We start from the raw sequence: 26,473 nt of genomic DNA, 5'->3' as shown, positions 1-26,473 counted from the left end.
GTTTTAGATACCGTTACATAATATTTGGGTGTAGATAGATGCTAGTTGTGAAAACTGAGTGTGCAAAGTTTTGAATTTGAAGGTGATATTTCACTCTCTGAGTTTGATTTTCGTGTTTTGAGTTGGGTTTATTTTTCCAAATTTTGTTTCTGCTGTTGTTTGAGTTAATGGGGTGGTTAAAGTTTTAATTTTTGTTTTTTATATTTGTCGAATTAAAATTTCACTTCTTGGTTATTGGGGGGGATGAACTCAAAGAACAGTCTTTTAACTTTGGCGGTATTACAAATCAATTGACCTCAGCTAAGCGGATAAATTAAGACCGTGTTTATGCATGATTGGTTTTAGATACCGTTACATAATATTTGGGTGTAGATAGATGCTAGTTGTGAAAACTGAGTGTGCAAAGTTTTGAATTTGAAGGTGATATTTCACTCTCTGAGTTTGATTTTCGTGTTTTGAGTTGGGTTTATTTTTTCAAATTTTGTTTCTGCTGTTGTTTGAGTTAATGGGGTAGTTAAAGTTTTAATTTTTCGAATTAAAATTTCCTTTTTTTGGGTTACTGGGGTTTTCGGTGAACTCAAAGAACTCTCTTTTAACTTTGGCGGTATTATAAATCAATCAACCTTAGCTAGGTGGACAAACTAATATCTTATTTATGCGTGATTGGCTTAAGATACCGTTACATAATATTTGGGTGTAGATAGATGCTAGTTGTGAAAACTGAGTGTGCAAAGTTTTGAATTTGAAATTGATATTTCACTATCTGAGTTTGATTTTCATGTTTTGAGTTGGGTTTATTTTTTCAAATTTTGTTTCTGCTGTTGTTTAAGTTAATTGGTTAGTCAAAGTTTTAATTTTTCGAATTAAAATTTCGTTTTTTTGGTTACTGGGGTTTTCGGTGAACTCAAAGAACTCTCTTTTAACTGTGATGGTATTATAAATCAATCGTCTTTGGCTAAGCAGACAAGTTAAGATGTGTTTATGCGTGATTGGCTTAAGATACCGCTAGTTGTGAAAACTGAGTGTACCAAGTTTTGAATTTGAAGGTGAGAAAAGTCGGAAGAAATGACGAAGCAGCAGACGACACACTGGTGGTTGTACGACAGTCACAGCATCTCCAAACGCTCCCCATGGCTTCAAACCACTCTCTCTGGTACCAATTTTTATCCCTACTTTTCCTTTTTGCTTTCTCTAGATCGAGATTTGGGGGTTCTTTTAGCTGTTACTGTACTATTTGTGACCGTTGACACAGTTCTAAACTCCTCAAATTTGAAATTCTGATTGGTTAGTTTTATAATAATTGAGGTGGGGAAGTGGGGGGACCCTATAAAGTTTGTAACTTTTTGTGAGATTTGAGTGAGGAAAGTTGGGAAGAATGGTTGGTGAGATTGGAAATTGATTACCCAATTGGGGTTTTTTCAAAACAAAACATGTGGGTTTGTTCTCCTTCATTTCTGCTACTAATTTGAGAAATTTGATGCTAAGATTCATGGACCAGCTTATTGAAATTGTTTACTCCTTTCCCAATTAACAAAAAAAGAAAAGAAATTGAAAGTGCACAGGATGGTGGTATCCATAGACTCATTTTACCTCCCATGCACCTTTCTCAATTTCCGGTCATCGAATCGAATGAATTGAAAAATATCAAAGAACAAAAAATTAACAGGAAGTGTGTGTGAGTTAAAAATGGGTGCGTAAGTAGCCCCACCCTTGTGCATATGAATCCAAAAAGGTGACTTTTGCTCACATGGGAATTTAGCAATTTTGTTTTGTCCCTTAATTTAACGTCTTTAACTCTTTATTTTTTTTGTGTTTCTTAGATCAATCAACTTGTGTGCCGACCTATGTTTATGATATCTCCTTTAGTAAACTCTTATTTTTTGAACTTATCGACAAGTTGTTTAACCTCAAACTAGGTTTTGTAAGATAAACTCTGCCATTAGCAAACATTCTGATTTCAAACAAAATAATGTAACCGCTCTAGTTTCTTACACCGTGAAAGGAACTAGGAAGAGAGGTGTATGAAACGGGCGCAGGAAAGTCTCTCGGGTGGAGAGATCCTAATCCTACACATGATAGAATCGTAAACTAGGAACTAAAAACACTGAAATTAATAACATCACGTAACGGTCACAACAAAAAAAATTGCTCTAGGGTGGAGGGTTATCCCATTTACACATGATGGAATGGTTGACTAGGAGGAACTAGATGAGATAAGGGTGGGGAAATTAACCCTGGAGGATGTACTATATCTTATCATCATTTTTCTTTTTTTTTCTTTTGGTAAATATCTTATCATCATGTGGCTCTAGTTCTTCGGTCTTATGTAAAGTCAGGGTTTTGATGATTAGATACAGTGCAGTAGTGGATTCTAATTGTGGTCCTCAGTGCTGTTACTGTGCTCCACAGAAAAGTGTTGACTTCCGTTTTTTCTATTTGCCTTTCAGGATTGATTTTTCTCTGTAGACTTTATGTGCTGTGCTTATGTTTGTGGCCTCATCATGTTTTGGACCCACTTGCATCTGGTTATTTCCAAAAGAACCTTAAGAGGCACATAAACATCTACCAAATTTGTTTTTTAACATAATCTGTTTGGTAGTACTTTTAAAATGATTGAAAGCGTTTTTAGAGAAAAGATTTTGGGTTCCAAAAACACTTGAAGTAAGTCAAGTGCTTTTTTAAAATTCACTTGCCCTTTTACTAAGGATTGATTCCAAAAATGTTTTCACCAAAAAAGTTTTCGGTCATTTTAAAAGCACTCCAACCGAGCCCTACATTGTATCCTAAACTATCCTATTTTAAGGGGAGAGAAGGTGCAAACTCGGGTACAAGGGAGGGAACACCGTCTTAACTAACTAACCTAACACACATACGCAGCACCTAATGTAAATCTATGAATGTACCCACATAATTCTAATTGAAATTGTATCATTTACCAATTTGTTCATGTGAACTATTCACTTCACCAGGTGATGTTTTCTTTAGGAGAAAATTGATGGATGTTTATTTTTTTTTTTTCAATGCTAGAGCTAGAGCACAAGACGGATGCCATGCTAAAGCTGATTCAGGAAGATGCAGATTCATTTGCTCAGCGTGCAGAGATGTATTACAAGAAGCGGCCGCAGCTGATCAGCATGGTGGAAGAATTTTACCGCATTCACCGTTCGTTGGCTGAGCGGTATGATCAAGTGAAGTCTGATTCGGGAACACGCCTGCTGACAACGTTAGGGTCTCCATTCTCTTCAACGAAATGCCAGTCTGAGAAGGCGATGAGTGTGGTGGATTTGAGCTTCGATAGCCACTCCGAAACCTGCTGCGATGAACCTGAGGAGGAGTATTCCGAGTCTGAAGTTGATGATCCTGAACCGGTGGATGAACCCCGAGTTGATGAAGAAACAAAAGAGAATGCATTGTGCAGGATTAGCGAAGACGAGGTGGGGAAATTGAAGAAAGCGATAGCGAGGCTCGAGGAAGAGAACAGAACTCAGAAAGATGAACTGAAGCAGAAAGATGAAGAAAAGAGAGAGGCCATAAGACAGTTGAGTTCAGCTGTGGATTCGCTCAAAGAGTATTCCGAGTCTGAAGTTGATGAACCCGAACCAGAGGATGAACCCCGAGTTGATGAAGAAACAAAAGAGAACGCATTGAGCAGGGTTAGCGAAGGCGAGGTGAGCAAATTGAGGGAAGCAATAGCGAGGCTCGAGGAAGAGAACAGAACTCAGAAGGACGAACTGAAGCAGAAAGATGAAGAGAAGAGAGAAGTCATAAGACAGCTGAGTTTGGCTGTGGATTTGCTCAAAGAGGAGAATGTGGAGCTGAGAAAGAAGTGTTTCGCCAGAGAATCGCCAAAGAATTCGAGTACTGCCGGAGAATCATCGAATAATTCGAGTCCCTTCGAGTTCAACAGGTTCACCGGGACATTTTTGAGGAAGCTGTTTAACAGGTCTCCAAGGTCTCATGGTACAATTGTTGCACTCTAGATGTTGTGTGTTTACATGTTTGCAGTTTGTATAATTTGTAGTACACAGTTTAGGTAGACGTGTCTATATATAATGGGACCTTTCCCCTCTCATTTAGCCCAATTAGGAACTCTCTTAAGTGTTTTCTTTGTATTAGTTCTTACATTTTTGTGGTGTTCTTGTGTTAATTTCATTGCCTGTAACTGAATTATTGTCTTTATAAGTAATACTGATATAAATTATATATGGAAGAACTCTCAAATATCACTATTACGGTAGTAATTTTTCCAAGAGAAATGTAAAGAGGACTCAAAAGTCGGGTTTTTCAGGAATTCTCTCCTATCTCATATATTTAACGCAATGTTTTATAATGTTACAATAAAATCGACGTTAAACTGTGAAGCGACAGCGTTTATCAAGACTTCTACTTTGAGAAAGTTTTCTTAGCATTTCTCTTTTTCTGAATGGCACTATTTACTGTAGTAGATCTACAATACCGGCAATATAAATAACATATTGAAACTTTATTTATGCAATATCAAGGCTATCAACATATCTTTGACAACATTCAGTATAACGAGACAATTTAATGCAATGATTAGGGAATATTTACGGCAATGATTAGGGAATTGATTTTTCCACACTTCTTTTATACTCTTCTTTATTTTTGTCATTTAAATTAAATAAATAAAAGAAAATTAAGAGATTTAAATAATAAAATGTGCATAAGAAAAAAAATAAATAAGGAAAAACTAACGAAAGTAAAAAAAAAAAAACTTTAATTTTAATGAAAAATGATAAATAAAAGTGTAGTGAATAGTATCAGGGAAATGTAAAAATGTGGTTTTTCGTTAAAAGTGAACAGTCCCGGAAATGTTTTGTTAAAACTTCAAAAAAAAGAGAGGTGTGAGGAAATCATTTTTCTCAATGATAGTGCTGCTTAAGAACGATAATTAACAATACGATTTAAAAAGTAATTATGGTTTGAGAGGGAGGCAAAAGGGCAGAGAATGGAGAGATTTTTCAATGTACCCAGAATACGAGACGGCACGCCATATGTTATTATACAAGTGGAGGAAAGTTATTTTATGTGTCTCTCCACTTATTTAATGACATATAACTTATGTGCTCGTGTTCCAAGCACACTAAAAAATCTCTCTAAAATGACATGAATCATGAGAATACATGACAAAAATTACAACTTTTATTTTTCAAACACTCTTTTGGATACAATATTATCCTAATCACAATCCATATGAAATTAACAATTCCACCAACCTGCATTTACCAAACATCACACTAAATAACTAATACACTAAAACGAAAAATAGTTTACAAACATAAAAGTGTAAACCACTAGTTATAATAATTGAATTTCCCCACCACCATTTCTCCTTTTTTTGGTTTTCCTCCGCATTCATCACAAAAATCTGCATTACACTTACACACCAGACCAAACCAGCAAGCCAAGAAAGAACATTACATTTATAGGCAGAGATGAAGTGACAGAAACTGCATGGGAAACTGGGAGAGAGCCTGATGGAGCAAGAGCCAGGTCTGGTTCATGAGCAACATCGACGTCCGGGTCCGGCGGACTCTGGCTCGATGGGATGGTGGGGAGAGGAGACTCAGAGGGAGAGAGAGGCACACCACCAGGAGATGGAAACAATGGAGAAATATCAGGAGATAGGGTTGGAGAGGAAGAGAGAGGAGCACCTGGAAGAAATGCAGGTGCGGCTGATATGCTTGAAAACTGTGTTTCTGGTTGGGATTGTAAGGCTAGTGAGGAGTCAGAAGCCATGAAAACTATGAAGATTGCCAAGAATGATGACCAAAAGGAAGCCATTAATGAAGGTATGATTGATCAAGCTCTCAAGAATACTATGGAGCTTCAATAAATGTGTTTTGGAGGATGAGAGAGAGGGGGATGGAAAGAAAGAGTTAAAAGGAGTTGGGGAGAATGTAAGGCTTAAAAGGGTGTAGTGAGAGAGTGGTGGTGGGGAGAGAAATATTATTGTGTGATAATGGAACAAAGTTGCATTGTATAACCAATCAACGTCTTAAGTGGTAAAAGAACAATCAACTTAGTTGGGTAACTGAATAATTAATTGGTTATGTTACTTTTACAAAGAGTGAGATCGTGTGCATTATGAATTGTATTTACATAAGATCAGATGGTATAGAAATACAGTAAAACTCGTTTCTTGTGAGAGCACCTTACCCAAGTTTCTCTTTGAACGAGAAGGTTGATATTTTTCAATTTTAGAATGTAACACTAAAATGCGTTCAAATTATAACATGTAAACTGATTATATATACTTACTATGTGATTATACCTCCAGTGTTATATAATAATTACATAGTGGGGACAGAACACGAAGTGCCAAATATAATTGGAAAGCTGGCTTTGGTATTACAGATCTGTATGTTTTACTAAGGGACAAGCTTGATTTTTTATTTTCTTTCTGTACAGCATGAGGGTGAGGTGTCCATCTTTTTTGCCATTAAAGTCTGCAGCCTGGGTCCGTGGATCTGTTATTAGGGTTATAAACCTTGTCACGTAGACTTTGCAGCAGTAAGTGAATGACAGTTTTCATAGTTGTATGCTACGTTGGTAACTTGTGATGACTACAAACAAACAAGTTCATACTCTTTGTTTATTGGTTTTTCGAACATTGCAAATTGTAATGTGACATATATACGTATCATTCATACTTGTATGTTACAGTCTGACACATAAACAGAAATTACTTGTTACATCATCAATCAAATTTTATCCCACTAAGTGGGGTCGGTTGTATAAATCCTAAAACGCCACTACGTTTAGTTTTGCACCAAGTCTTATGTTAGCTCCAACTACCCTATATCATTTCTTAAAGTCTCTTTCTAAGTCTTCTTAGGTCTTCCTCTACCTCTTTTGTCTTGACCCTCTTTTTCATAATCGCACTTCTAGCCAGACCATTTGTAGGTCTTCAGTTCATGTGTCCAAAACATATCTATCCTTTTTGCAGTCCGATATAAACACCTATCACTCATGCTTACTTGTATGTTACAGTGTGACACATGAACATAAATTATTTGTTGCAAACCATAAAATGAAAAGTTTCAGGTGTCAAACTTCGATTTCTTAGCAAGGGGTCAGTTAATGGTCAAACAATGATGACCGACTGTTGTTCTGATTCCATTCCAATTGCTGTTGTGGGTCGAAATCTCTGGGTTTTTTGTGTATAATATTCTGATCGCTTTTCTGACCATTAAGCATGTTTTGATCCCGGTAGCAGGTAGAATATTAGATATAATAATTGGTTTATTGATGATGAAGAAAGAGTGAGCATCTGTGTATAGAAAGTAGACTGATGGGCTGTGGTATTTTGGAAACATATTGACAGACAGCTTAGCAGATCATGTGGGTTCTCTTTGTTTGCTCCCTTTTTAAGGGTGATTTTAGCTCACAGCCCTCAAGTCCTACTTGTTGTTCTTGGATAGGTTTATATTTTAAGATTTATGTTTGTTCACTACACAGATTTAGAAATTTAAACTCATCTAACGGTAATAAATAGGATAGTGAACATCTCCGTCACTTATTAATAGTGAGCAAAAATGGTCGCCTTTTTGAAAGTGCAGCTTCCTTTTGTTGTTCAATGAATACCTCTACTTTGTGGTACCAGTGATAATTTCAAATACGACATATATATATTACATGATTTGAATAGAAGATATACAACTAACTCTCAATAGGTAATATGAGTTATTAAATTATTATTTTTACATCATTTTGCATTCACCTCTAGGTCTATGAATTAGTTATATGAGAAATGCTAAGGGGTACTCTTTCAAAAGTGGGACTCTCTGACACCTTATAGTTAAACGTCAATTTCCGTCTAACATTATAAAACATTATGTAAAAAACATGAGGTAACATAAAGTTCAATGTTCATAGAGAGTCACTTTTACATGGACGTAACTATTAATATTATACTATAAGTTCATGACATATCAAATATATAGACTACTTATGTAATACATGCAAATTAATGACATCATGTAATAATATAACTGTCATACTAAAAAAAATTTGATCAAACAATGTCGTTAAGATCTCAAAAGCAACAAGTATGTGGAAATAAATAAATATATATAAACAATTTTTCAGACGCTTTGCATTAAATGTTGAGATGGCCGAGTTGGTCTAAGGCGCCAGATTAAGGTTCTGGTCCGAAAGGGCGTGGGTTCAAATCCCACTCTCAACATCCTGTTTTTCATTTTTTTTCCTTCCTTTTTTTTTTTTTTTTTTTTCTCTCTCTGAAGGCGTCTTGCTTTGCAAGGTCAGGAGAAACGTCTATCGACTGCAGCCTTACCTTACTTTGCACCGTACTAATATAATGCTGAAAAACCAGCATCACAATATTTATACTGAAACATCATTTTTTGATTGAATTGAATTTCAAATATATAATAAATGCCATTTCATTATCTTTGTTACAGTAAATAGTTCAATTACAAGAAATATTGCCACTCTGACTGAAGCAACTTATGGATACAAATTATCAAAAATGTCACACTTGCTAAGAAGTTACAAAAATGAACACCTTGTAACGGCTGCGCCGCTACGGCAGAAGCCAATCGATAAATCGTCCTTGGCCGGCGAATCATAACCACCATCTTTCTAGTTTTCTAGTGATGGCTTCTACTTCTCCAAGATGTAAGCAATGATAATTTATGCCCAAATAATTCCATCGAACCCGATTTCCAAATTTGAAACTGGACTGTCGCCAATTTCCTGATCAACTGCTTGGTTGTCCCCTAGCGAATCCACGTAGGGCTCCGATAGATCGGAAGATCTTTCGGATGGAATCCCATAATCTTTGAGAATGCAGGATGATGCAGCAAGAGCTGCTTCCCTTTCCAAAACGGTTATGTAGTTGTCTTCAAACTCGAAGACTAAGTACTTGTCCTTGCATGCTGATTGAGAGCACAGAAAAACAGTGAACACTGGAGTGGGGTGATAGAGTGAAGAGGAAGTATTTGAAGGGACATTATGACTTACAATCTACGAGGTAGGCCAAATGATGAATGTTCCTTATTTGAGTTCCGTTTAACTTCAAAACCTGAGGTCAATTTCTTCTGTTAGTGTGGGCAGCGTTGGCGGAGAGAGGTAAAAGTTTGTAAAGTACAGACAGGTAACTTACCTGCTGATTGCTCATGTCTTCGTACCCAATGTTTACTTCATTTGCTAAGACCTATCGACGCGAAAGATATGAGAACAGAAATTCCAATAATATATAGAGAAACGACAACCTTTTAAACATTTTAAGAGAGAGAGAGAGAGAGAGAGAGAGACGAAATGATGATTACAAGGAGGGCATGAAAGAATTTGGCATTAAATATTGGCATAACCACAACACGATCTCAAAATTTGACGCACATTGCTCAAGGAAAATCTATGCGACTAACCTGTGATAGGATTACAATCTGTTCCCCTTTGAATCTAGCCAAAGAGTAGCGCGCCTTCGCCAAGAGTTTAAGCTGACCAGAAAAGAAACCAAAAACTAATCAATTTTCAAACCAAAAGAGGCATTCTGGTTAGCAAACGAAAAGGAAATAGATAAACGCGAATTTTGTGCTTAAGAGCGTGTGGAAACTTACCCCTATAGAGTCTTCACACTCCTCACTACAGAAAGGAACATTAGAAATGGTGAGTTTGTAATTAGCACAAGAGTTATTAGTAAAAAGATAATTGCACATGTTTCTAAGTGACAGAAACGAGCACGACTTACTCTATCAGTGGTTCTGAGAGGGGGGTAAACACCAAACCGGCAATTATTAAGTAAGAAGGCTGACCTCCGTCGATATGAAAGGGAACCTTATCGGAAGACAAAGAACTCGAAAGAATCAGTATCAAGATATTCAAATAAATTATCGGACTGATGATAATTACTTTATGGCATCACAAAAAGCTCCAAATTTCTACTTACCAAATGCACTCGTGGGTGCAAAACTGCTTTAACTTTCATATATTCTCCAGCTCTAATAATACCAATATCTGCAACATCGCCAGCAAATCTGTATAGGAGCATTGTTAATCCATATTCGAACAAATTGTAACATGTACTTAAGGGGTGAAATGTTGAGTCGGCTTTATGTGAGTAGCGGTCTATTCTGACCCCTCTTGTTTCTTTTCTACATGTGTTAGACTCCCATTTTACCTTACACTTTTGAACTCTAGAGTCTATACAAATTGCATACTTGGTGTGCATTTAGGCATTTTAGTATAATCTTTCATTTATCCACAAAAACAAGTAGAGCCAGACCCTACTGAAACCAATGGACCAAGTATAGTTACTGAAACAATCAGAAAGTAAAAACAAATGCAGTGTTTAACTGAATTTCTTGTATAAGAACCAGGGATTTACTTTTGGCTAATGAGGTAGCGGAATGCGATGCGCTCATTTGATCGAAAGGGTACTGTTCCTTCACACCCTACGTGAACATCATCAAAGCTTACAATGACGTCCCCCTGAAAAAACACAGGAACCATCAAAGTTCGTAACAAATAAAAGATTCAAAGTTGTTCAATGTGCTTTAAATTCCAATAAATTTATAGTGAAACAACAGACTCTAGTAGTAGCAAATATGGCTATGTTAACTCCAACTTCTCATACATCATTAGCTTTTGACTCCTCAAAACTAGCTTAAGAACCTTTCCCATCCAACACATGCAATTGTTGTTACTTTATTTCTGGTTATAATAGTTTCTCGCATCATATTTCCACTCCCGTTTCATCGTATATCTCGAAGATATGTGAAAATATGATATTGCTAACACCTAATGGTAACACAAGCTGTAGCTTAGAAGCACCAAAAAGTTGCTTAACCATTCCATTGTTGACTGTTTAACAAGTAGAGTTACAAACGGCTACAGCAATCACTCAAGAATTCAAATAGCCAACATACCTCCTTTAATACATTATGTGCATCAGAAGTGGGTTCAACTCTTCGGACCAGTACACCCTGCACAAACCAGATGTGATGAGGACAAGCCTAAGAAAAATCAATAGCTACTAAGCCATCGTTATAATAATGTGTTGAAACGTGGCCTGATAGTATATTCTAGTTTCTACACGAGTAAAATCCTGCATGCTTTACATGGTCCTCATGTGCCTTTGACTGAAAGCCTTTGCAATTCCCTTGTTCACAAGATTATTTGAAAACATTTTCACTGCCAATCCATCTCTGATTCTTATTGCAAGAAATAATTTTAGTTGATGAAAGCTTTGCGCATATTATACATACTTTTACTGACACGGTTACACCAACGGATCCAAGAAATACTTGACCAGACAAAGAGACATACCTCAATAGACTCTACTTTCAGACACGCCTTTAATGCGGGATTCTCCAACTTCTGCAACAATACACCAAGGCAAGGGAAACCTGAAAGTCAAAGCCAAATTATTGGGATAAGTCCACAATAAGTTGGCAGGGTCAGGCTTCAATCATAATAAGAAGCATAAAGGTGAAATTAATTGAACTATAGCAGTAATACTAACAGGCCACCAAAGAAAGCAGCAGGTATTAGACAGACAAGTTCAACAGGTATTCAGATCAATTGCTTTAGTTCCATAACACTTGGCACTTAGTCACAGTGCAAGAAAAATAGACAACACGTAAGTATAACATATATTCATATATGTATAGAGGCATGCGTGCACGCATAAGAAGATAATATTTACAGAAAACATGACATTTACATGATGACAGGAAAGAAAAATGGAAGCACGACCTAATCCTTTGAAAAGACCCCCATTAGAAGGTAACCAAAACAAGTTACTAGAACCATGGTTCAAGGATGAAGGGACACTATGAAAGTCAGCATACTGAGTTGATTTTACAGATATACATGAATCTAAATTTCCTATATACAATATGATGGGATATTTATAATTCTGCTTTCTTGATACTTTGGAAGAGCATTGATGAGCAGTGTGTACAAAAAATTCAACACAAGTCGAAGTCATATACACCCCAAAGTTCATATACCACATGCATCAACTAATTTCCCTTCACACAGATGAAAGCTGGTAAGACTTTATTACCTGTGTACTTCCCGTTCCTCTCATAGTCATCCAAAAAATGGGACACAACTGTAGTAGGAATGACATATCCAATATTCTCGGCCTCCTCAGATCTGTAGACCTAAAGGAATTGTCTCTTAAAATCATAAAATAATAGTTTTCGTGTCACAGTATTGCCTATACAGCTAAGAAATCTAAGACCAAGTAAGCAGGGATAAACAAACTTTGACAGCAAGCCAACAAATTTACCTGAAATGCCACACCAATGCACTCCCCTTGATCATTGAATGCAGGGCCACCACTATTACCTACAATCTAGCAAAGTATAAGCAATAGCTATGACAAAGATAGGAGTAATGTCATATAAAGAAGGATGGTAATCTTGAGGCACCTAAATAACTTTCAGAAGAAGAGACTGTTATACTTGTACATTTGAGTTATAGACTGACCAGGATTTATTGCTGCATCAATCTGAATGCCCAGCAAATCAGATGACCCATGAGCATATGATGTAACCTGAGGATATAGTTATTAAACTGTAAGAACTCAATCCCGCATATTTGTGTAGCACAGCCTAGATAGGATGGAATATTTATCTTTTAAGGATATCAACTGAATATCAGAGCCATATCTATCAACAGCAAGCAACAAATCAAACAATGACATTCAGGTAGGGAAAACCAACCTCTATACGCGATACAACCCCCTTAGTTACTGAAATGGTATCTCCTCCAAGGGGATATCCAACAACAGTCACTGATTCCTGTCCATATAAAAGCCACAGATAGAACACCTTAAAGGAACGAATCAAAATGATCTCATAGCAGAACTGTAGAAAATTCCGAAATGTAGAAATCTAAACCTTCGTATAACAACCTCAACTTCTGCAGTTTCAGAACTGAAAAGGCAGACATTATTTTGAGGGTGTACGATAAGGAGTGACTTCTGTTAGATACTGTAACATCACTTGAAAATTTAAATCTAGATTTCGACATGCGGGTGGTCAGTTTATCTTGTCATATTAATAGTTTCAATAAAAAATTTGACTAGAGGGGATGCACGTGCCTTCTGAAATCCTGAAATTATGTGACGAAGTTAATTAACTTTCACACAATGTTTGCAGTCACACCCTCTATGCTCCACAATTAGTATCTCAACTAACACATCTAAAGTAACCCCAAGTCTCAGAAAGGTCCTCTGTTCATGTTAGTATCTACACTAACCAGATATGATATCCTGACGATAATTTACCTTCCAGATGACGCAAGGGCTATTACAAGTGCATATAACCAAATTGTAGATAGCATTGAATAATACAGAATAACTCACTATCTCCAAGAGACCGGAGTAATACCTGAAGATGTGGCAAGCTTCCCAATTGGAGTGGTTCTGCTCCTTTCCAGAATTCCTCACTTTCTACTGAAAGTAAGGCTATATCACAATCAACACCTCTGGCCAAAACCTGCAAATTAAGTCACTAATAGTAAAGCTAAATCATAATCCCCACTACTAATAAGCTGCAACATCATATTTATCTCCAAGATATCAATAATTTTATGAGGGTGAAATACCTTAGCCACATATTTGGTATCATCCCCTCTTCTCTTCACTTTGACCTGCATTTGTAAGGAAAATAAAAACATTATGATGATGAAAACAGTAACAATAAATCAGTACGTATTATAGAAAGAGATATGACAGTGCTAATGAGAACCCAAACCCTCAATGTAAAACACATAAAATGCAAGGTAGACAAAATATGTATGCTGACTGAATCCAAAGTTGACATGTGCCCGACAAGTGCACTTAGAAAGGCAAACCTATTCACTGACCAGGTAAATTTTTAATAATTTTGCATTTCTAAACTGCTAAGTAAATGATACTTATGTACCTTTTTCTACTAATCATTCACTATTAAGGATGAAAAATACCTGAGTATAATGCTCAACACAGTGGGCATTTGTCAAGAGTTTCCCGTCACCAATCATAAAAGCACTGCATCGAAAGATTCAGATTATAAGTCCGTTAAAATTGCAAACAGGCTAGTGAAATGGGTAACAGGATAAGATTTCAAAACTTGCCTGCCTGTACTTGTATATTGTCTTTGTTTTTGCCAAGGAAGGGAGTAGTCGGGCGCAGTATGGGTGCAGTAAACCTAAACAAATAATTGTTAGTGACCAACCAAATCTGTAGACTTTGATATTAAAGTGATAGGATTGATAAACACCAAACTCCCATAGATCACCAGGATAACAACAGATAGCAAATATTTTGTTTGACAAAACAAGAGATATTTCATTCCCGAGCTTCTATAAGAACCAACAGCCCGAGCTCAAAATAATTTACACACTGAAGAGAAGATTGTCATCAGTAATTCGAAAAGTTCAGCATCTAAGCGACTAACATGCACCGCAAAGCTCGATATACGGATATGTTACTCCAAACATGAACTTATGCACAAACTACACCCTGTAAACTTTCTCAAAGATACAATTTTCGGCTTCAATACTACTCAGAAGACATAATGCATTGCAAATTAATCTGGAAAAAGGGTAAACAAAATTTACCTTAACAACGGCATTGAGAAAATCGGCATCCTGGAGACTTTTCGGTTCAACCTGAATCGAAAAACCAGCAGAATTTCAAAATCAAACAGTGAGCATTTTTTCCAAACCCGAAATTGAATCATCACAAAACGAATTCAGTGCAACAATCATCAAACCTGCTGCTCTTTCTGATTAACTACAGACTCCTTCCGCTCTTTTCGTTGCGTTCCGAACCCTCTGTACGCCACCGATTGGGATTGCCCCTTCTTTCCTCTGCCATTTCCGCTAAACTTATTGGGAACGCCTTCTCTCTGCATTTCCCAAACCAAACACAATCGCAAACTACTTAATTACCAAAAATAACCGCACAAACGGCGCCGTATAAAGGTTAGGATTTTACCTCCGGTTGATATTTATCAGCGGACGACGGCAAGCCTTTTCTCGAACTGGAAGCTCGTTCTCTCTTGCTCCGGCTGACGGGCTTAAGAGATTGGTACTGGTAGCTGCCGGAACAGAGCCACGTGGCGAAGAAGGGTTGGACGGAGACGGAGGAGCGGATTTTAACGGCGGAGGTGAGCGCAGAGAAGCAGCAGTTGCCGACCGCAACAGCCATTTGAAAAATGGAAGCTCGGAGCTCGCCGCTGAAAGGAAGGTTTTTGGAAGACAAAGCTGCTTTTCCTTATCCGTAAATAGTTGGACTTTTTTCGGGCGTGGGTAATTTTGGCGCCTACGGGTTTGAATTGGGTGACTGCCGGCCCGTTTATATTTGGGTTTTTTTGGTCCTACTAATACAAATGGGCTTGAGTTTGTGGTTACTTGGGTTTGCAAATTGGGTCCAAAAATATTTTGAGTCGTTACGATGTCCTCTTTTGGGGTTGGCACGGTGATGTTTAGGTTAGTTGCACACATAAATTTTGGTCAAACCAATTGCCATATACGAATTTGATCTAGTTTTAATTCACATTGAGAGTAAACACCGAACTAAACCAAACTATTGTTATGCAGTTTGATTTCGCCAGCTTCATGGTGTTCGACGCCCTTGACTTGGCATCTACGCCATCCGTGAGGCGAAGCACACGTAAGGCCACCATTTCCCCCCCAACATTCCCAAATGACATAGCGAGGGGACACACAAGGTTGTGTGACGCCCATGCAAACATGCCCTCAACATAATAGCTTTAGACGAAACTTGCGTTTAGAGAATTGATGGTGAGTTCACACCAAGTATCGCAACTCGTTGCACTCTTCATCAATGCGTGAATCGAGATCTCCCTTGTTGGGGAGCTGTTTTAACACATTGAAGATGACGATGCCACTCGTATGCCCACCTCGGCCTAAGCCCCATCCTCTTGCTTTGCATTTATTAGCTTCTGTTTAAAAACCAAGAGATGGATTTTTAGCGCTAAACGCATAATAACTAAGTATTGATTTCATCAATTAAATGAGTTGAAATCGAGACTTCTCACTTACGAGTGGATGTTGATGTTACAATGGGATGTGTTCTTTTCTAGGCTATCGGGTTGCGTCTCGCAATAGCCCAATTGGTAAGCAAATGGATATTACGGACTTATCTAGTTCGGAACTGCCTGGTGTTGTCTGGTCTGGTTCATCTGCAGGTGGTCGGTGGGGCCACCGGCCGGTCACTGAAATTTGGGACGATGTAGACGTGGACGGTTAACGATGTAATGGAGCCGACTTTTCCATTAATGCGCCGCATGCTTAGAGGACGCGTCCCCATCACCACGTTAATTGCTCATGTCTCTTCTCATCATTTTCCACGTGCCTCAAATATTTCTCATCTGCTAAACACTCCTCCCATAGCCTTGATAATTTTTGTTTGCATTGAAAAATAACTTGCTAACGCTTTTTTTTTTTTTTTTTTTTTTTTTTTGAAATGAAAATTTTGGAAACCCAATGAGCTGTCAAACATCAACACATTTAAAATATACAGTTTTAACAAAATACTTTCAATAATTTTCACTTTTAACGAAAATGATATTTTTACTCTAAAAGTCACTCTTGGTACTATTCACTTACAACACATTTTTGTCCCTTTGATTAAAACTCAAAGTTTTCAAGCCATTTTCATTAGTTTTCCTTTTAAAATATGGAATGAGAATCCTTTCCGAATCCTCTTTGTGAGGATCCAAGGGATCCTCTAATCGTGTCCATTCATCTTACATCGTGCAATCAGAAATTATTTTAAAATTCTTATTTAAAATTAAATACAAATAGTACTTAACGAAAAATGGATGCATGATTTACGATTAAAGGATCTGGAGATGATCCTCATTCCAAAATATTAGTGTAGTAGAAATGAAAATGTTTTGTTGGATGTATGGGCATACAATAAAGAACAAGATTAAGAATGAGGAAATTGAGGTAAAGTAGGAGTGGTTGCAATTGGAGATAAGATAAGAAAAAATCGATTAAAGTGGTTTGGACATGTGAACCGAAGACTTAAAAATACTCTGGTTAGAAGATGCGATTATGAGACAGATGTTCAAGGCAAAAAGTACAGAAGAAGATCTAGGAAGACTTGGAGCTCACAAAAATTTTGACGTAAAATCGAGCGCAATGGCAAATTAGAATTCATACAACCGGATCACTTAGTGCAGTAAGGCTTTTTGTTGTTGTAATAACATTTAAATTTCGTTTTTGTTGAATATTTAATGTGTGGTGATACACTTTTAAGTACAAATGTGTTACAAATGTTTATGTACTACTCTATTGATTAAGAAAATGCATCCATTGTCTAATAATAAGTACGCAGTAATGAATATACTGAAATATATTAGAGGATGTTATTTAGTTTACAAAAGCTAGTCTATGCATTTAGTCTCCTTATCATTACCCTTATTATAAATATAGTAATAATGAGCTACAACTTAACAAAAGTTTCTCAAACTCATCCTCAGGGTCGACTTTGAGATTTTAGGATTTTGTGTGGAAGATAGTAAATGAACCCTTGTATTAAAACTCTTGCTACAAAGCTAATTTATATGTCTATCGTTGTATTAATAAGGGATCTAAATGGAGTATTATTACTTGAGTTATAGTTCAAATGAACAAAAATCACAAAAAAATATTTAATGTAAAGCCGGCTAAACCAAACTAGAAACATAAATTAAAGTGAATTTCTCTTATGTATATTGAGGCAATATTTCTCTTATTCACATGCAAAACCTAGAAAAGTTCTCAAAGATGAAGTTTTTTTTTTGTGTCAAACTAAGTTGGTATTTATGTAGATGATATCATCTTTTAAGGCCCTTTAGGATTGAGAGTCTTGTGCAAGGACACCTATTGTACATCCCCATAACAGCACCATTGCTCATCATAAACATGTATCGCGCGTTCAATGTTGTTACCACATTTGTATTGTTAGACCAATTGATCATGTCTTAGACACCTTACTTTTAAGTCTAAATGTGAGTTGAAAAATGCTAAGGAGACTCTCAAAAGTGAAACTCTATATGGACTATTTGCCACCTCATGTTTTTTTACACAATTCATATGTCAACGTTATAAAACTTTGTGCAAAAACATAAGGTGGCGCCTTGGCGGAAAGTCCTACTCTAAAAGAGTCTCGTTAACATTTATCATGTTAGTTTATAAAGATGTAATCCCATTAAACTACCTAGAATCTATACAAGGGGAAAATGATCCTCGCCGGATCCTTTTTCTAGGGATCTTAGGGATCCCGTAATCCGGACCGTTCATCGTATATCTTGCGGTTATAAATCATTTTAAAATTTAAAATTTAAAATTATATATAAATAGTACCTAAAGAAAATTGATCGAATAATATACGATAAATGATTCAGATCACAGAATCCTTAGGATCGTAGGAAAAGAATCCGGCGATGATCCTTTTTCCTATATGTGAACCTACCTAGAATCTATCTGGGAACCTACCTAGAATCTATACGAAACTATGTTTTGAAATTTCCACTTGTTGGACCGTCCGCCACAACAAAATTCGTACCATGAAGATCCTCTCGAATGTTCATTTCCAAAATTCGTACCATATCCAAATTCGTACCATATCTAAATGTTCATTCATGCAAAATAAACCAATCAAATCATAAATTATTTAACCGTTTGACACTTAGCATCATGATTGTTTATGTATCTAATCACTTGTATTATGATATTTGATATATCAGTCATATTCTCGGCATATTGAAACATCTCTTATGGAACACGGGCCGGTACTCCACATGTTATGATATAATTAGATGAATTTTTTTTTTATTTGTCCCTTCATAATAATATGTGTCGTACCGTCTCGTGTTTCCAAATAGATTTTTCAGAGTGCGGGTTTAACTACTTTATATTATAACACTTGATGTACCGAATCATATTCTGATACAGCTGAAATATTTCTCGTGTTTCGAACATAATGAAAAAATCTCTCGTATTATGCAAACATGTTAGCCACTTCTTGTATTATGCTAATTACAAGCCAACAATTAACAAAGTGAACATATGACACATTGAAACCAAGCAGCCGGTCTAATTACGCCAAATCCCCATGATTAACCGACGCTTGATCTCCATGGCCCCAAAAAAACACAATATTTAACTGATTAACCAACTAATTAATCAAGTAAAGGACAAAACAATTAAGTCCCGGACCACGACACGCAAGCGGGAAAAGGCGACGGAGAGAGAGATGCATGAGAGATTAGAGAGCATGCAAAAAGAGCGCATCGGACTCATCGGCGTAGATTAGCAAACATCGCCCAGCCAGCACAGCTCGGACAGAGAACGACTCGTGGAGTGTAGAACTGTGAGGGGAGAGAGAGAGAGAGAGAGAGAGTGTGTGTGTAGATAGATAGAGAGAGTGAGGGGGAGGGGAGAGAGAGAGAGAAAGGGAGGAGCAAAAAGGGCCTGGCAGGCGCAGGTGTACCGAATCAAGCAGGCATTAGAGAGAGAAAGCTGCTTTCTCTCTCCTCTCTTGCTGCTTCCATTAAACGTTACAACAAACCGAAAGATCAACGCCTCTCTCACGCCGCCAGCGTTTTTGTAGAGAGAGATAGAGAGGAGAGAGAGAAGCGGCGTGAAACGACCGGGCTGTGTGGTGGCGTGAAGTGTGATATAGCAGTGGAGGAAGAGAAAGTGTGATCTTAGAGAGAGAGAGAGAGAGAGAGGCCGTTAAAGGAAGCAGGTAACTTTACGGTGGACGCGGGTACACCCGATTCTCAACGCCTATTTGTCCACTTCGGCTCTAGCTCCTCCTACTAATTTCTCACCATTTTTTTTCTATTTTTCTGAGTATTTCATTCTGCAACTTTTCCTATTTTACAGACGGCGGAGAGAAAAAATTGATCAATAGATATGGCGCCGAGAACCGCTGGTGTGGAAGGACAACCGCCGACCGCCACCGTGAATGCTGGAGAAAGCAGAGGATGTACCGACGCTGCCGCCTTGCCGGCAGCTAACAACAACCAAGGTGTAGAGCTGAACCGGTGTCCTCTTGCTTAATTTGTACTGTTTTAGTTTTAGATTTTTAATTTCTAATTTTAATAATTTTTGTTAGTTACTAATTTTAATTTTATGTCCAGTTGTGACCATTATTAAATTTTAATGATTTTGTTTCAGTTTTTAGCATAAAATATGGTTTTTTTTAATTTTTTTATATAACTCTATTTTTTAATTATTAAAATTTGAATCAAAACCGCAAAATCTTCAATGGGGTGTTGATTTTTCAGAGATATCTGAAATAGGGTTCTCATGGTTTGAGTTTTTCCCCAAATTTTTTTTTAATATTTTGTTTTTGTGTTGTTATGATTTTTCTGTTGAAGCCAGAATGTGATTTGAATTTTGATGTTAGGTGAGAAAGATGATTTGTACACACACTTATGGTATGCGTGCGCCGGGGCGAATGTTTACGTTCCCCGCCCCGGCGAGAAGGTTTTCTACTTTCTTCAAGGTCATATGGAACAGGTTCTCTTCCTCACCCCTGATCCCCTTGCTACTTTTTCTTTTGTGGCAGCTCCATTGTCCCTTGGTCTGTCTTTTCCTAGTAAATTGTGAAAAACATTCACGCAACGGGAATGTCATTATAGTACAAGTATAATGTTATAGTGTCATCTCTGGCGTACGTAACTTTCTTTCTTACTGTTTTGATGGTCCATTGAGAATGGGGGCATGAACAAAAAAATACATCACGGATTATGAACTTCAGTTGATCCTTTCGATTTTTCGTGTGAGGAGTTTCAAATAGATGACATGTTTGCTTGTTGATCTAGAACAGGTTGCGGCATATGCAAATCAAGACGGTGAAATGGAAATGCCAAGATACAATTTGCCTCCCAAGATCCTCTGCAATGTTGTATGTGTTCAACTCAAGGTAAGTTAGTTCTCTCTTGATGTGTAACAAAATGTGCAATTGAAAATTCAACGGCTCGCGATTGATCTGAATTTGGTTGTTGTCGAATGACAACATGGCTCATTTGTAGGCTGAAGTTCACACAGACGAAGTGTATGCTCAAATCACCTTGCTCCCTGTGACCAAGGTTAGCTAATGAGTGCTAAGATGACTTTGTTTAGGGCCTCATTGGAAATCTACGTTATTATCTGCTTTGGAACTTCCTTCTGATATTTGAATGTAATATCAACATAAGTTTACTGCTTTGGCACCTTGCAGCAAGACCAGCTAAGTTTAGAGGAAGAAAATACTCCACCCTTGCCTCGGCGAACCAGTACACTATCCTTTAGCAAGACACTTACCCCGTCAGACACAAGCTCACACGGTGGATTCTCAGTTCCGAAGCGACAAGCTGAAGAATGCCTTCCAGCTCTGGTTGGTATCCTTGTCTTTCCATCGAAATAACACCCGTTTGAAATTACATGATACACATTAAGTAATCAGTTGGATAAAGGCCTTGATAAATTTGAATTAGGCGTCTATTGTTTCTATTACTTTGGATTATGCAAGTGTCATCGGCAGTCTTGCATCAGTTCTTCACCTTTTCCACTCATTTCTACCTCATGATATTTATATCAAATAATGTGGTTAAGAAGCTAGTTCATTTAAATGTTACAAATGTTTTGCAGGACATGTCTCAGCAACCACCGGTACAAGATTTGGTAGCAAAAGACTTGCAGGGAAATGAATGGCATTTTCGCCATATATATCGAGGTATCTTTAAATTCAGACGCTCTTGAACATTCATCTGTGAAACCAACTTAAGTGTGATTATTAGTACCTTTTTGTAGTAGTTTTAGAAAATTTAAAAATTCTTCATCGTGCCAAGGCGAAAAAAATGCAATTTCCATGGTTGGCTGATTCTGTGCAATACATTATGCAAAATAATCCAACTGCAAACGAGTTTCTGCTCATGTAATCACCTTTATGGTTTACAACTCATGCGTGTTTTTCGCTTAACCTTCTCAACTGGATTCATCAGATAAGAGTAATCTTAAATTTATGATGCATTCCCCATAATGTAGGTCAGCCAAGGAGGCACTTGCTTACTAGTGGTTGGACTACGTTTGCGACTGCAAAAAGACTTGTTTCTGGGGATGAATGTATCTTTGCCAGGTATGCTCTCTCTCTCTGTCGTCCCCCAAACCCTGCCCGGTGTAGGAATTTTCTTTTAGTTATTAATCTTCAGTTCCAGTTACCTAATGAAAGTTATTCTTACTTCACAGAGGAGAAAATGGAGAACTGCGTGTTGGCATACACCGTGCGACCAAAACACAAGATACTGCATCAGCTTCTCTCATTTCTGGCCACAGCATGCAGCATGGCATACTTGCGAGCGCTCTCCATGCCATTTCTACTGGTACCATGTTTACTGTTTACTACCGTCCATGGTAAGCTATTTGATCATATGAGCTAATAACTTTTAGTTTGAATGTGTAAAGTGTCATTGGGTACTACCATACACATTTTCGTATGTTTTAAGCATGAATCTGTTTTTGTGTCTGCAGGACAAGTCCTGCTGCATTCATAATTCCTTATGATCGATACGTGAAATCAGCCGAAATTGACTATTCCGTTGGAATGAGATTCAGAATGTATTCCGAAGGTGAAGAATGTGCAGATCAGAAGAAGAGGTAATCAAGCCATGCGAATGCAAGAATGGATGGATAAAAGTTAAACAGCTGCGATCTTTTGACCGAACATGTTATTGTATGAAACAGGTTGGAAGGAGCTATTATAGATATCGAGGACAACGATTATTTGAGGTGGCCCAATTCAGAATGGAGGCGTCTGAAGGTACCCAAGTTCCGTTTTCTGACCATTTCAATCTGATAAATAATTCTCTTAGCATCTGTTTCTAATCATTCCATTTTTTTTTTATGTGTCCTTCCAGGTGCGATTGGATACCGCATCAGATACATGCTTCCATTCTGAAAGGCTCTCTCCTTGGAATATCGTACCTCTCAAACCTAAAAAGAGGGCACGTTTACCTGGTTTGCCATCACCCGGGATTTCTAGCTTGGCCAGGAATGGTCAGTAACTCTTATATATCTCCTTGCGGAAAGTTTGCCTAGATTTGATAAACGCTTCATTCTTCACTTCAGTTTTAATGGAATTTAGCTCAGGGTTCTTCAACTTATCTCTCTTTTTCTCTTATTAGGCTCGTTGCTGATTTCAGTTGAGTCCACACGTCCAAGAAAAAAAAAGGTCTTTCAAGGTCAAGAAACTAGTGATCCACCTGCTCATGGACTGCGTACACCAAAACAGCTATTACAGTTCATTCCACCCTCAAATCCTGACTGGGACTACACACAGTTGGGATTGGAAAACAATCTCAACGTTCCAATGAACGACTCACTTTATCAATGTCCTGGCAGTCCAAAAGCTCCAAGCCTTACTAACCAATGGCCACCAAAGTTTGGTTTTGGAGTATTTGACAGCGGCGTGTGTAAAAGAAGCATGTCAGTTCCAAATATTTGGTCCTCGGGGTCCCAGAAATTGAGAACCTTCGAACTGAGGAACGAGACTCAATCGCCACTTGTCCAACCCAAGACCACAATGCTTTTTGGAGTCAATATAGTTACTAGTTACCCGGAGCTTCCTTCACCCCAAGTTGCCAATTCTATTGAACTTTATAGTCCTTGTTCTACTCCTCCAACGTATCATTCAAGTGTTTCTGAAACAATCCAGCTGTCAGAGACATCGAAGAGTATCTCTGGTGTTCGGTCAGAGAAACAATGCAGGAAATGTTGCTCTGTCAGTCACAGGAGTTGCATAAAGGTACATTATGCGTGAAACGTCTTCTGAGTTGCCTTTCCGAACAAGTTGAAGAAAAAATTATGCTAATTGAATTGTATTTCGCATTCTAAATTATTCAATCAAATTATACTTTAGCGATTGCACTTAAGATGTATTTGGATGTTTACTTAACAAGCAAGCATCCGTATAGGGTGGATTGGTTGCTGAAGGCTGGCTAATCTTGACAAGATTTCGATGCTCTTTCAGGTGCTCAAACACGGAGCTCCTGTTGGAAGATCGATTGATCTCACGCACTTTGATGGTTACAATGAACTCATTTGTGAGCTTGACCAGATGTTTGATTTCAAAGGAAGCCTGATCGGTGGAAGCAGTGGATGGCAGGTAACCTACATGGATGACGTCGGATACAGGATGCTGGTAGGAGATTACCCGTGGCAGTTAAGAACTAGAACTTATGCTGTGACTTAAAAGTTTTCGATATCTGTTGTGCTTTACCGTCTGATCTGTTACTAACTTGGTAATCACGCTACATATGCAGCGAATTCCTGTCCATGGCGCAGCGATTGTTCATCTGTCCAAAAAATGAAATCGACAATCTGAATGCAGGCTCCCTGAATGCAGTATCTGTCTAAGGATTCACTAAGAGGTCACAAGTGTTTATCTGCTCATATGAGATTGCGCGCAAGACAGCGAACACATGGTACCGGCAAACATGTCTACTTGAAACACCGATGTGCGCTTTGCGGTATGTATGCCAACGCAACCGTGACAATTTGCTGTTCAAGGGTAGCAATGCAGATTCAGTATGCATGTTGTTTAAGTTAAACCAAAAGCATAAAAATATCGTTGTTTGTTGTTTGAAGAATGCTAGTGTTTTGTGAGACAGGAAGCCTAAGATTTTACCATTGGATGATTGTTATCTTTTTAAGTTGCTAGAACGTATAAAGTACGAACGCCTACAAGTGACCAATTAGATGGCGTATTAAGCAAATCAGACGATATAATACTCATTAGATGTTGTAATAGACCTTTGAACTATCGCACTGTCACGTGATCTGACTGATGGACTCTAGAATTTGCATAAGTTTTAGTAAAAAAGGTCATTGAGATTGACACAAATCCTCACTTTGTTCACTGACAGTCAAAATTGATAGAAGTGGTATTTGAGTTTGTCCACTGTAAATTATTTTGATATTTCCATGAAATATCTTTCAATATCTTCTCTAAGTGGAGGGGTTGGCTTGACAAAAAGGTGGTCACGCAATCGTTCACGTGACAATTTAATGAGGACATTGACTGATTTTTTTACATAAGCATCATAACGATTTACGTTAGACAAATTCAGGAGCCACTTCAATCGATTTTATTGTCAAGGATCAAAGTATAGAGTTATGCCAATCTCATAGAATATTTTTACTAAATTTTTTTTTTCTTCAAGTTATGACATTTCAATTGTTCCTATTAAGTACGTGTTCATAATATAGAGGATTCTCGTTTATGTTGGGCCTAGTTTGGGCCCCCCCTCACATCGTAGTACCCATAGGCCGACCCTAATCCAAAGGGATCAAAACGTTACAAAGTTTACCGCCACCAACCGTTTTCTCACCAGACAAAATCCAACAGAAACAGAGGAAGAAAATAACCCAAACCAAACTCCCCCAATCTAAAAGCATGAAATCTGTGTGTCCAGCTCGACCAATCACATCCGTTCCAAAATTTCCTCCACCCTCTTCCACGAATATCTCCGCTCTAGTCAATGTCGCTACGCCTGCGCTCAATTTCCGGTTTTCACCGCGCCCGATTCGCCGTCGGAATGATCTCCGGAAGTCGCAAACTGCTGCAAGATCTCAGTTTTCCTCGAACCCACAGAGCAATGAGCAAGAAGAAGACGACCCAGATGCCCAAGTTCAAGACCTTGTGGTCCCACAACATTGGTTGACCCTTGTGGTCCCACAACATTGGTTGACCCCCTCAAATTCTTCGTCTACCAGTGCAAATGCAATAGTTGCTCGAGTTTAATAATAGTTAGTTGCAATAACACCGCCTGCATCGTGCTTTATTTCTATCCGCAGTAGTCTCATGACAACTGATAATATTAGCGAGAAATTCTTTGTCTATTAGTGCAAGTGCAATAGTCGCTCGAGTAACAATTGTAATAAGTGTGCTCTCAAAAGTTCAAAACATGCATAATAAGTTTAGTTTCGTGACAACTGATAATGTTAGTGAGAAATTCCTCGCCCTTTAGTGCAAGTTTGCCGCATGGTTAGACACAACGTTTTTCTTCAAAACGGTACTTCCAAGTGTTCTTTTTACTATGAAAGTGAGTTTCGAGGGACTTGTTTGTGATACTTTTAACTTACGTAAATGAAAATTCCAGGAATCAGAGTGGCTGAGGGCTACTTTGCACAAGTGGTTGGACGATGAGTACTGCCCGGAACCCACCAATGCCGAAATCAGCAAGGTTGCTGCTCAGTCCTACTACGATTCTTTACTCGGAAAACAGACGGATTAGGGTGATATTCTGTTGAAGATGGCCAGAGAATTGGAATCCATGTCCTACCAGGAAAGCTTTCACGGCGCGTTCTCGTCAGCCAACGCGGCCGTGAATTTGATTTCCCAACGGATAGAGCAGGCCTAATTGTCCCTCAGTCCAGTTCAAGGTTTACAAAATTTATCTTGTCCTGCGTTTCCTATGTAATA

The 26,473-nt window shown here is 37.9% G+C and overlaps 4 protein-coding genes and 1 non-coding gene across 5 annotated transcripts; 3 read left to right on the top strand and 2 right to left on the bottom strand.

The window, feature by feature from the left end:
* Positions 1-997: 997 nt before the first annotated feature.
* On the top strand, positions 998-4,205 carry LOC125478473 (protein NETWORKED 3A-like). The gene is made up of 2 exons (XM_048586651.1): positions 998-1,153; positions 3,028-4,205. The coding sequence occupies exons 1-2, from the start codon at positions 1,066-1,068 to the stop codon at positions 3,978-3,980; spliced, it is 1,041 nt and encodes a 346-aa protein (XP_048442608.1). The 5' UTR covers positions 998-1,065; the 3' UTR covers positions 3,981-4,205.
* Positions 4,206-5,145: 940 nt separating this feature from the next.
* Positions 5,146-5,967, bottom strand: LOC125478620 (classical arabinogalactan protein 26-like). Its single transcript, XM_048586981.1, has one exon. It carries the CDS (start codon positions 5,803-5,805, stop codon positions 5,401-5,403), a length of 405 nt encoding a protein of 134 aa, XP_048442938.1. The 5' UTR covers positions 5,806-5,967; the 3' UTR covers positions 5,146-5,400.
* Positions 5,968-8,128: 2,161 nt separating this feature from the next.
* Positions 8,129-8,209, top strand: TRNAL-AAG. Its single transcript has one exon. It is a non-coding gene; the product is annotated as a tRNA-Leu (tRNA).
* Positions 8,210-8,410: 201 nt separating this feature from the next.
* Positions 8,411-15,260, bottom strand: LOC125478602 (protease Do-like 2, chloroplastic). The gene is made up of 21 exons (XM_048586926.1): positions 14,981-15,260; positions 14,757-14,891; positions 14,602-14,652; positions 14,116-14,189; positions 13,966-14,029; positions 13,606-13,650; positions 13,389-13,496; positions 12,720-12,797; positions 12,484-12,550; positions 12,284-12,342; positions 12,056-12,155; positions 11,314-11,393; positions 10,914-10,970; positions 10,373-10,476; positions 9,935-10,022; positions 9,737-9,822; positions 9,606-9,630; positions 9,414-9,485; positions 9,149-9,199; positions 9,007-9,067; positions 8,411-8,921 (listed from the first exon to the last, which is right to left on the bottom strand). Exons 1-21 carry the CDS (start codon positions 15,191-15,193, stop codon positions 8,677-8,679), a joined length of 1,863 nt encoding a protein of 620 aa, XP_048442883.1. The 5' UTR covers positions 15,194-15,260; the 3' UTR covers positions 8,411-8,676.
* A 4,660-nt stretch (positions 15,261-19,920) lies between these two features.
* Positions 19,921-24,679, top strand: LOC125478438 (auxin response factor 23-like). Its single transcript, XM_048586599.1, has 14 exons — positions 19,921-20,035; positions 20,417-20,529; positions 20,840-20,935; positions 21,045-21,101; positions 21,233-21,388; positions 21,643-21,727; positions 22,039-22,129; positions 22,240-22,404; positions 22,522-22,647; positions 22,735-22,810; positions 22,908-23,046; positions 23,175-23,794; positions 24,020-24,210; positions 24,312-24,679. Exons 1-14 carry the CDS (start codon positions 19,921-19,923, stop codon positions 24,403-24,405), a joined length of 2,124 nt encoding a protein of 707 aa, XP_048442556.1. The 3' UTR covers positions 24,406-24,679.
* The last annotated feature ends 1,794 nt before the right edge of the window (positions 24,680-26,473 follow it).

Source organism: the organism of the source record quoted next, unplaced genomic scaffold (assembly GCF_019419815.1).
Source record: "Pyrus x bretschneideri cultivar Hongxiangsu unplaced genomic scaffold, Pyrus_bretschneideri_v1 Contig25, whole genome shotgun sequence".
NCBI classification, from domain to species: Eukaryota; Viridiplantae; Streptophyta; class Magnoliopsida; order Rosales; family Rosaceae; genus Pyrus; species Pyrus x bretschneideri.
This window is presented reverse-complemented; position numbering and strand designations above follow the sequence as displayed.

Coding starts and splice junctions, on each gene's coding strand:
- LOC125478438 (XM_048586599.1), top strand. CDS start 19,921: ATGGCGCCGAGAACCGCTGGTGTGGAAGGACAACCGCCGACCGCCACC. Junction 22,130..22,239: donor GATGAATGTATCTTTGCCAG/GTATGCTCTCTC, acceptor CTTACTTCACAG/AGGAGAAAATGGAGAACTGC. Junction 24,211..24,311: donor GTAGGAGATTACCCGTGGCA/GTTAAGAACTAG, acceptor CTACATATGCAG/CGAATTCCTGTCCATGGCGC.
- LOC125478620 (XM_048586981.1), bottom strand. CDS start 5,805: ATGGCTTCCTTTTGGTCATCATTCTTGGCAATCTTCATAGTTTTCATG.
- LOC125478473 (XM_048586651.1), top strand. CDS start 1,066: ATGACGAAGCAGCAGACGACACACTGGTGGTTGTACGACAGTCACAGC. Junction 1,154..3,027: donor GCTTCAAACCACTCTCTCTG/GTACCAATTTTT, acceptor TTTCAATGCTAG/AGCTAGAGCACAAGACGGAT.
- LOC125478602 (XM_048586926.1), bottom strand. CDS start 15,193: ATGGCTGTTGCGGTCGGCAACTGCTGCTTCTCTGCGCTCACCTCCGCC. Junction 12,343..12,483: donor TGATGCAGCAATAAATCCTG/GTCAGTCTATAA, acceptor GCTAGATTGTAG/GTAATAGTGGTGGCCCTGCA. Junction 9,200..9,413: donor AGATTGTAATCCTATCACAG/GTTAGTCGCATA, acceptor TCGCGTCGATAG/GTCTTAGCAAATGAAGTAAA.